Source organism: Lampris incognitus, chromosome 2, assembly GCF_029633865.1.
Source record: "Lampris incognitus isolate fLamInc1 chromosome 2, fLamInc1.hap2, whole genome shotgun sequence".
In the NCBI taxonomy this organism is placed as follows: domain Eukaryota; kingdom Metazoa; phylum Chordata; class Actinopteri; order Lampriformes; family Lampridae; genus Lampris; species Lampris incognitus.
In genome coordinates this window covers 38,548,995-38,558,994 of record NC_079212.1, presented here as the reverse complement: position 1 = coordinate 38,558,994, position 10,000 = coordinate 38,548,995, and the positions used below count along the sequence as shown (strand labels likewise).

General features: G+C 48.8%; 1 protein-coding gene across 1 annotated transcript in view; it reads right to left on the bottom strand.

Annotated features, from left to right (window-relative positions):
* cables2b (Cdk5 and Abl enzyme substrate 2b) overlaps positions 1-10,000 on the bottom strand; it is a 57,303-nt gene that overhangs the window by 21,786 nt on the left and 25,517 nt on the right. Inside the window, exons 2-3 of the mRNA XM_056274145.1 lie at positions 9,097-9,192; positions 3,933-4,010 (exon numbers count right to left, since the gene is read on the bottom strand). Of these exons, the coding sequence (XP_056130120.1) occupies positions 3,933-4,010; positions 9,097-9,192 (174 nt within the window). The remainder of the gene's footprint in view (positions 1-3,932; positions 4,011-9,096; positions 9,193-10,000) is intronic.

The window sequence follows — 10,000 nt, the reverse complement described above, 5'->3', positions numbered from 1 at the left end:
ACAAGATGGACGAGCTAACGGCGCTAGTCAGGAATCAGAGAGAGTTTGGTGAGTGTAGCCTCAGGTGTTTCACTGAAACATGGCAGCACCAGGACATCCCCGACCTCAATGTTTCCATCGATGGCTTTCAGACTGTTCGGGCCGACAGGGATTGCTTGGGAAGTGGTAAGAGCAAGGGTGGAGGAGTTGTTATTCCCGTTAACAACAGATGATGTAATCCTGGTCAAATCAAGGAACGTATTTGTTGCCCAGACATTGAACTGTTGGCCATGGGACTCAGGCCATATTATTTGCCCAGGGAAATCTCACATGCTCTTGTGGTAGCTGTTTACATTCCCCCCTCTGCCAACCCGACGGCAGCGTGTGACGTCATTCACGCCGCCATAGCTCATCTTCAGACACAACACCCGAGTGCCCTCATCATAATCTCGGGTGACTTCAACCATGTCTCCATGGTGAAAACCCTGCCCAACTTCACCCACCATGTGAACTGCACAACCAGAGAGGAGAGGGCACTGGATTTAATGTATGCTAACGTGCTATGCTAGCGCTTCTCCCCTCCCTCCGCTGGGTAAGTCAGATCACAACCTAGTGTATCTGAACCCCTGCTATGTGCCCCTTGTAAAACGGCAGCCTGTGACCACAAAAACAGCGAGGAAGTGGTCGGAGGAGGTCTGCGTGAAACTCCAGGGCTGTTTTGAGGCAACAGACTGGCAGGCTCTCTCTGAGCCACATGGGGATGACCTGGATGGGATCACAGGGTGTGTCACCAACTATATAAACTTCTGTGTGAACTGCATTGTCCCTGAAAAGACTGTCCATTGTTATTCAAATAATAAGCTATGGGTAACGAAGGATATCAAAGCCATCCTGAACAAAAAGAAGAGGGCCTTTAGAGCTGGCAATAAGAAAAATACAACGGGACCTTAAAGTGAGAATCAGGGAGGCTAAAGATAACTACAGGAGGAAGTTGGAGTGGTATGAAGACCATCACTGGTTTGAGGCCAACTGGCAGCAGAGCAGTGGAGGGCAGCTTGGACAAGGCCAATGAACTTAATGTGTTTTTAACAGATTTGACACAATGACCCCTCTCCATCCCCCCCGGTCTCATCTGTTGCCTGCCCTCACCAACCGTCAACTTCACTGCCCCTCCCTCCCCCTCCTCCTCCTTACAGCCTCCAGTGGTGGCCCTACTCCCCCCCCCCCCCCCGGGTTCCTGGACTAATGGCCCTCTCCATCCTGACGACCCCCCCTTCCTGTAACACCTACAGTGTGCTTCACGGTTGACCATGTCAGAAGACAGTTGTTGAGACTTCACGCAAGCAAGGCAGCAGGCCCGGATGGTGTTAGCCCCAGGGTGCTCAAAGCCTGTGTCCCTCAGTTATGTGGAGTGCTTCACCATGTCTTCAACATGAGCCTTAGACTTCAAAGGGCCCCCGTGCTGTGGAAAACATCCTGCCTCGTTCCTGTGCCTAAAATGTTGCATCCCAGGGACTCCAAGGAATACAGACCGGTAGCATTGACTTCACACATCATGAAGACTCTGGAAAGACTCATCCTGGAGCAGCTTCGGCCCACGGTCAAGCCACACATAGACCCCCCTCAAGTTCGCCTACCAACCCCGACTGAGAGTTGAGGATGCCATCATTTTCCTGCTTAACCGTGACTATGTCCACCTGGATAAGCCAGCAAGCTCTGTGAGAGTCATGTTCTTTGACTTTTCCAGTGCCTTCAACACCGTCCGGCCAGCTCTACTGGGTGAGAAGCTGACAGCAATGCAGGTAGATGCCCCCCTTGTGTCCTGGATTGTTGACTACCTTACTGGTAGACCACAGTATGTGTGCTTGCAACACTGTATGTCAGACAGAGTGGTCAGCAACACTGGGGGTCCGCAGGGCACAGTCCTGTCTCCCTTCCTTTTCACCCTCTACACCATGGACTTTAACTACCACAGAGAGTCCTGCCATCTTCAGAAGTTCTCTGATGACTCTGCTACAGTCGGATGCATCAGTAATGGTGAGGAGGCTCGGTACAGGGCTGTGGTGGGAAACTTTGTTACGTGGTGTGAGCAGAACAATCTGCAGCTCAACGTGACTAAGACAAAGGACCTGGTTGTTGAGCCGAGGAGAGACATGACACCAGTGACCCCTGTCTCCATCCTGGGGATCAGTGTGGACACTGTGGAATACTATAAGTACCTGGGGATGTATATGGACAATAAACTGGACTGGGCTAAGAACAGTGATTCCCTCTACAAGAAGGGACAGCGCTGTCTCTACTTTTTGAGGAGGCTGAGGTCCTTCAACATCTGCCAGACAATGCTCAGGATGTGGTATGAGTCTATGGTGGCCAGTGCTCTCCTGTTTGCTGTTGTGTGTTGGGGCAGCAGGTTGAGGGTAGCAGATGCAAACAGGCTCAATAAACTGATCTGCAAGGCCGGTGATGTTGTGGGGGTGGAACTGGATTATCTGGCAGCGGTTTCTGAGAGGAGGACGCTGTTGAAATTACATGCTATCATGGACAATGTCTCCCACCCACTCCATGACATGCTGGTTGGGCACAGGAGTACTTTTAGTAACAGACTCATTCTGCCGAAAAGCACCACAGAGCGCCACAGGAGGTCATTCCTGCCTGTGGCCATCAAACTTTACTACTCCTCCTGCTGCGGTAGTGCAGTACAGATAGGGTGTTATGTGCACCATGCTTGTTGATATATTTTGCTCTTATTTCTATTTCTATTTCTTACCTATATCTTATTTCTGTTTCTATTTATCTTATCTTGTATCTTGTTAGTTTTAGTTATTAGAGTGCAAGGGTCTGTAATAGAACTCAATTTCCCCTCAGGGATACATAAAGTATTCTGATTCTGATTCTGATTAGACCATCTCTCATTTCCAAAAGTCCTTCTTTACTCTCTAAACATCCTCTCATCTCTAAACATCCTCCTAGTTCTCCCCCCATCCTGCTCAAATGTCAGAAAAAAACGTTCACGTGTGTGGCCGAGTATGTTTGTGCGTGTTTTTTGTTTGTGTGTCAGAGAAATTGCATGCCTTGCACCTGGATTCGATTTATAAAAAATACATTTACGTGTTCTCAAAGAAGCAACCTCTAGTAGATGATCATAAATATAATTACATTGTCCGGGTGGCGTAGCGGTCGATTCTGTTGCCTACCAACACGGGGATCACCGGTTCGAATCTCCGCGTTACCTCCGGCTGGGCCGGGCGTCCCTACGGACACAACTGGCCATGTCTGCACGTGGGAAGCCGGATGTGGGTATGTGTCCTGGTTGCTGCACTAGCACCTTATCTGGTCGGTTGGGGTGCCCATTCAGGGGGGAGGGGGAACTGGGGGCAATAGCGTGATCCTCCCATGTGCTACGTCTCCCTGGCGAAACTCCTCACTGTCAGGTGAAAAGAAGCAGCTGGCGACTCCACATGTATCGGAGGAGACATGTGGTAGTCTGCAGCCCTCCCCGGATCAGCAGAGGGGGTGGAGCAGCGACCAGGACCGCTCGGAAGAGTGGGGTAATGGGACAGGTGCAATTGGGGGAGGGGGAAAGGGGGGGGGTACAATTGCATTTACCCATTTAGGAGTTGTGATAACAGTGTGGTGGCTTGGAGATCGGGTTTCATTTACATTTTGTGAATTCACAGCCACAATATGTCTCAAACCACCTCCAGAGGTGATTTAAGCAATCCGATTACAATCTGTAGTGGATGTGCTTTACTTACACCTGGAGGATGCTTAAGCAAATGGAATGTGGTGGGTCAGCATTCTAGAGGCGATGCAATGCCAGTCGTCAATGGGGGACCAGTGTATCTTTCTGTTTAAGTGTGTGTTGGAGTGTGTACATGTGATAACATGTGCACATTTTGATATTTGTTTGTATATAAGCATGAGTGTGTGTGTATGTATGAGTGTGTGCATACCTGATATAAAAGCTCTCTCCATAGGGCAGCACAGAGAAAGCAGCACACAGGGACCTTTTGGCACAGATCAGCACAATTCTGAGAGAGCGAGAGAGAGAGACAGACAGACAGACAGACAGACAGGGACAGAGCGAGAGAGACAGAGATAGACAGAGAGAGAGAGAGAGAGAGCGACAGAGAGAATGTATCACAGTTAATGGCATCATAATAATTAACACCTTCATTAAAATGCTCTACCCACTGAGTTACACAGGGAATGGAGCCCTTGTCAAAAAAAAAAATTAAAGGGTGGATATTTTTCTTCTTCATGGGTTTTTTGCCTAAGGATGGAAACAAGCAGTGTTTTGAAATGAATCACATCCCACTACTGGAGGACCACACCTGTATGAAAATATCTGCATGTTTTGAAAGACACAAGTGCACACACGTCAATGTTATAACGGTGCCTTTCGTACCCACCAGTAATCCATTATATAAGTTTTGATGTAGGGGGCTTGGATGAGGTGTGTAGACACACACACACACACACACACACACACACACACACACATATCGGTTCTATGATGTCCTGTGTCTCAGCCAAAACACTGGAAAGGTCTTAGCCAAGGTCAACCTCCGCAGACTAATGCTCGCAACATCTGAACCTGCTCTCCCAGATGCACCCTGGCCTGTGGGTGAGCAGAAGAAGCAGTTTAAACATCAAATACAGACCGCATTGAAAACATAAACCCCTCGTCATTCCAGGTGCGCTCTCTGGTTCCAGGGGTGCAATGCACACAGAACCGGCACACACAACACTGCACTGCAACGCACGTAAAGAGACACTACGCCATCACATGTCCTGCCTGCAACTGCAGCTCTGCATGCAGGACCGCACTATACAGCCACCAAACGTCCCATAATTAGAAGGTGGTCTTCACCAGACATGATGGCTAACCACAGGCGAGAAAATATTGGTTTGTGTGAGTTTTCTTTTGTGTGTGTGCAGGTGGATGTGTAAGGGCTGAAAATATGAGATGATTCACAGAATATGAAAAGAATATATATCCAACTTCCAAACGGGTTTTCGACTTCATAATTTAGCTTACGTGATGGTGCATTTTCTTGAGAAGTGCGAGGTCTTTAAACTGCCATTCAGAATCCTTGAATCATCAAACAAAGACTCTTTGAATCCAAACGTGAAGGTCAGTGTCACACACACGTTTTAATCCGAGTCAAACATGAATACTGGGCGTCCGGGTAGTGCGGCGGTCTATTCCGTTGCCTACCAACACGGGGATCTCCAGTTCAAGTCCCTGTGTTGCCTCCGGCTTGGTCGGGCGTCCCTGTGGATACAAATGGCCGTGTCTGCGGGAGGGAAGCCGGATGTGGGTGTGTGTCCTGGACTCTTGGTTGCTGCACTAGCGCCTCCTCTGGCTGGTCAGGGTGGCTGGTCGGGGTGCCTGTTCGGGGGGGGGGGGGGATAGCGTGATCCTCCCTTGTGCTACATCCCCCCTGGTGAAACTCCTCACTGTCAGGTCAAAAGAAGTGGCTGGCGACTCCACATGTATCGGAGGAGGCATGTGGTGGTCTGCAGCCTTCCCTGGATCAGTGAAGGGGGTGGAGCAGCGACCAGGACGGCTCAGAAGAGTGGGGTAATTGGTCGGTTACAATTGGGGAGAAAAGGGGGGAATTAAACCCCCCCCCCAAAAAAAGAATATTTAACGGTGATCTCATAGCAATAACAATCAAGTCCAGAGGTAGGTTTTAATCCACTATAGAGGACCAGACAACCAGTCACACTATGGTTGAACTCCAACATCTATGACACAAAAAAAATCTTTTTCAGAACCGTTTTCAAAAATGCATATTTAGGTGGGTGCAGGCGTAGTGACCTTATTTTCACTGAGACGTCACTGTGCTCCAGAGTTCTTGTTGCGTGCGAATCCAGCGAGTCGACGTTTTCTGCAAAGCTGCACGTTATGGGGGGAAAAAAAATCTTCCCTCCTAAATCTTTGACCTTCACTGGCTTTTTCCTCCTCCCCTTCCTCTTCTCTGCTCCTCGCTTGCCTGTTTCTCACTCACTGGTTTTAGACCTCTGTAGTGGAGGATTGTAGAGTCCAAATCTGGTGACCCTTGCTGACCCACTCCTTCTCTTCACCCTTTCTCATCCATCCCCTCTTTTAATACCCTCTCCTCCTCGCCATTTCCTAGTCATCCTCTCCTAATATCCAGCCTTCAGCTCAGAGTCCTGCAGAAGATGACTGGCACAGACGACGGCAGCGGAGTCCAGCTCTTATGAACCTCTCTGAAACTGTCTCCTTCCCTCCATCCCTCTGTCACTTCTTTCTTATAAAACTCATCTTCTCCTTGAAACTTCCACTAATCCTCTTTTCCCATTTGTTGGCAGAATGCTGTGACAGAAAACCGGCATCTCTTCCGCTCTCTCTCTAATTCTGGTTGGCGTCATTACTTCTCACGGCAGAGGGGACCTAGTTTTGACTGAACCAGGTCAGTGTGGAGTATGAATGCACTCTCAGACAGGTTTCCTTGTCAGGAGAACAGTGAGGATGTAAATGGTGTGTGAACGGCAAGCGGTGAGGCTCTGTGGCTGATGGGCTGCTCCCAGCTAGGAGAACGTAAGATGGCAACATGACAAAATCCTGACGTAAAAAAACGAATCAATAAAGTCCAACTTAACTTCCTCAGCTTCTTCTCCACCTTCTCTTTCTCTGCCAAGCTGCAGCTTGCATTGTCATGTTTTGAAAAAGCTGGCTCTTACCCTCTCTCCTCTCCCTCATCTCATCATCCTGTTGTCTCTGCTCCTCTCTCCCTGTGATGTACAGCTACCTGTGTGGCGAGTTACCCACCAATGTGCTAGTGAATTGCTGACTCCATTTTTAATGTGAGACTTCTCTACAAGCTTCTTGGTAAGCCAAAAGAAAACATCATTTGGATGAAGATCCATCTTAAAAATCTCATTTGGCTGTTTAATTTTACAATCTCCCGACCGATGTGACTGGTATGCAATAATGGGCCCCTGCTGGTCTCTGTCCTCTCATTCTTCTCTCTCTTAAAATGTATTGTTGTTTACTGTGGTGTTGCATGTGTTACTGTGATAAAGCTTACATGTGCACAAGCGTGCATGGCAAACAATGTGACACACACTGTCTTGCTTTCCCTCTTGCACCCTAGGCTGCCTGGGAAAGCGAAAAAGAGGATGTGAGCAGGGAGAGTAGCAAAGAAGAACAGCTTCCATGTGTTGGGAATCTAAATCCTCTTCTTGCGTGGTCACACATCTGCACATTCCTACAGAACTGGTAGCATTTAGTGCATGCTTTCACTCAGAGTGCACCGAAGGATGAGTGTTCAAATACCAAGTTTTACTGGGCGTCAGGGTGGCGTAGCGGTCTATTCCGTTGCCTACCAACACGAGGATCGCCGGGTCGAATCCCCGTGTTACCTCCGGCTTGGTCGGGCGTCCCTACAGACACAACTGGCCGTGTCTGTGGGTGGGAAGCCAGATGTGGGTATGTGTCCTGGTCGCTGCACTAGTGCTTCCTCTGGTCAGATGGGGTACCTTTTCAGGGGGGAGGGGGAACTGGGGGGAATAGCGTGATCCTCCCTCGTGCAACTTCCCCCTGGCTAAACTCCTCGCTGTCAGGTGAAAAGAAGCGGCTGGCGACTCCACATGTATCGGAGGAGACATGTGGTAATCTGCAGCCCTCCCTGGATCAGCAGAGGGGGTGGAGCAGCGACCAGGACCAATCGGAAGAGTGGGGTAATGGGACAGGTGCAATGGGGGGGGGGGTACAATTGCATTTACCCATTTAGAAGTTGTGATAACAGTGTACTGGCATGGAGAATGGGTTTCATTTACATTTTGTGAATTCACAGCCACAAAATGTCTCAAACCACCTCCAGAGGTGATTTAAGCAATCTGATTACAATCTGTAGTGGATGCGCTTCACTTACACCTGGATGATGCTTAAGCAAATGGAACGTGGTGGGTCAGCATTCAAGAGGCGATGCAATGCCAGTCGTCAATGGGGACAATGGCAATGCGCCTACATTCACAACAGAAAAAAAAGCTTTTTCAACCATACCGATTCATAGGGGCGGCATCGCTAGGTTCCTGGTTCGATCCCTGGCTCCTTCAGAGAGCGTGTCGAGTGTCCTTGAGCAAGACACTGAACCCCTAACTGCTCCTGATGAGCAGGTTGGTGCCTTGCATGGCAGCCTCCACCATCAGTGCGTGAATGTGTGTGAATGGGTGAATGTGAGGCGTACACTGTAAAGCGCTTTGTGTGGTAAGTAGACTAGAAAAGTTGTATATAAATGTAGCCCATTTACCATATCAGAAGATGGAGGAGAGTCTACGATGCTAAAATGATTTTTACTTCATGCATCGTTATAAAGTCCTGGGACCTCTGATACTAAAAGTATTAATTTCTCCTCCATTTTGCTGTTGGCATTACTTTGCTTACATTAAAAAAAAAAAAGTGCCATCTTATTGGAAGCACTTCTGAACATCAGTGTCAAACTGGGTCAACGTGCAATCAAACTGAACTATGAGGGTCACGACTATAATTAAGTTGTTTTTTTGGGGTGATCCCCCCCCTTTTTTTCTCCCCAATTGAATTCAGCCAATTACCCCACTCTTCCGAGCCGTCCCGGTTGCTACTCCACCCCCTCTGCCGATCCGGGGAGGGCTGCAGACTACCGCATGCCTCCTCTGATACATGTGGAGTCGCCAGCCGCTTCTTTTCACCTGATTGAGGAGTTTCACCAGGGGGACGTAGCGTGTGAGAGGATCACGCTATTCCCCCCAGTTCCCCCTCCGCCCTGAATAGGCACCCCGACCAACCAGATGAGGCACTAGTGCAGCGACCAGGACACATACCCACATCCAGCTTCCCACCTGCACACATGGCCAATTGTGTCTGTAGGGACGTCTGACCAAGCTGGAGGTAACACAGGGATTCGAACTGGTGATCCCCGTGTTAGCAGGCAAGGGAATAGACCCCTACGCTACCCGGACGCCCTATAATGAAGTTTTAAATGGTGCGCGGATGACTGGACACTACATAGAACTTTTTAATGTTGACCATATGTCAAGGGCCTTTGTGTGTGTGTGTGTGTGTGTGTGTGTGTGTGTGTGTGTGTGTGTGTGTGTTAGTCCCACCTGCTGCCACGTGTGTCGTACTGTCTCATGTTCTTGATGAAGTGAACCTTTTTGGCGAGCCTCGGTCTGGGTGAACCCCCTGAGAGGTTACGACTCCTGGACAGAGAGAGAGATGGAGAGACGGAGAGAGAGAGGGGGGGGTGGGAGAGAGGGAGAAAGACACAAAGAAAGACAGATGAACAGAAAAAGAGATTAGTGTACAGTTGTACTGTTTTCAGGCAGGAATGAAGATCCCAGAAGACCCATTAAACTTGTTGGGAAACATCACTAACAAACACAAACATGACTACAGGATCAAGTCTACACGACTGTGTTTTTCAAGTTTAGTTGATGTCATTTACCGATTTGAAAACTGAAATGTATGAGACAAACATTAGTAAAACCACAGCCAGCAAGCAAGTAGGACTATCACAGAACCTAACAGACCAAAACAGAGCAGATCCAGACTCGGTCTGTATCGTCCTCTATGGAGGACATGTGAGCAGAGAACAAGACCAGATCCGAGCACAACACAAGCTGCAGGACCGGCTCACAGCGATGTCACATTCGATAGACAGCTTCATTACTGCCGCTGTATAATATCACTCACGGCAGCCCAGCGTGAGCAGACACACACACACACACACACACATGCAGAAAAAGCTTATCTTATGCAAAATGTAATTGTATTTACATACTATGTATACGGACACACACTTCTCATTTGGATGACGCCATGACTCCGGCAGGTTACCAGAAAACTAACACCTTCTGTCACAAACTAAAACTGTTGTACAACTGTAAACAACACACACACACGCGCACACACACACACACACACACACACACACACACACACACACACACACACACACACACACACACACACACAATCTGTCCGGCTTTCTGGGTGACCTGGGCGCCT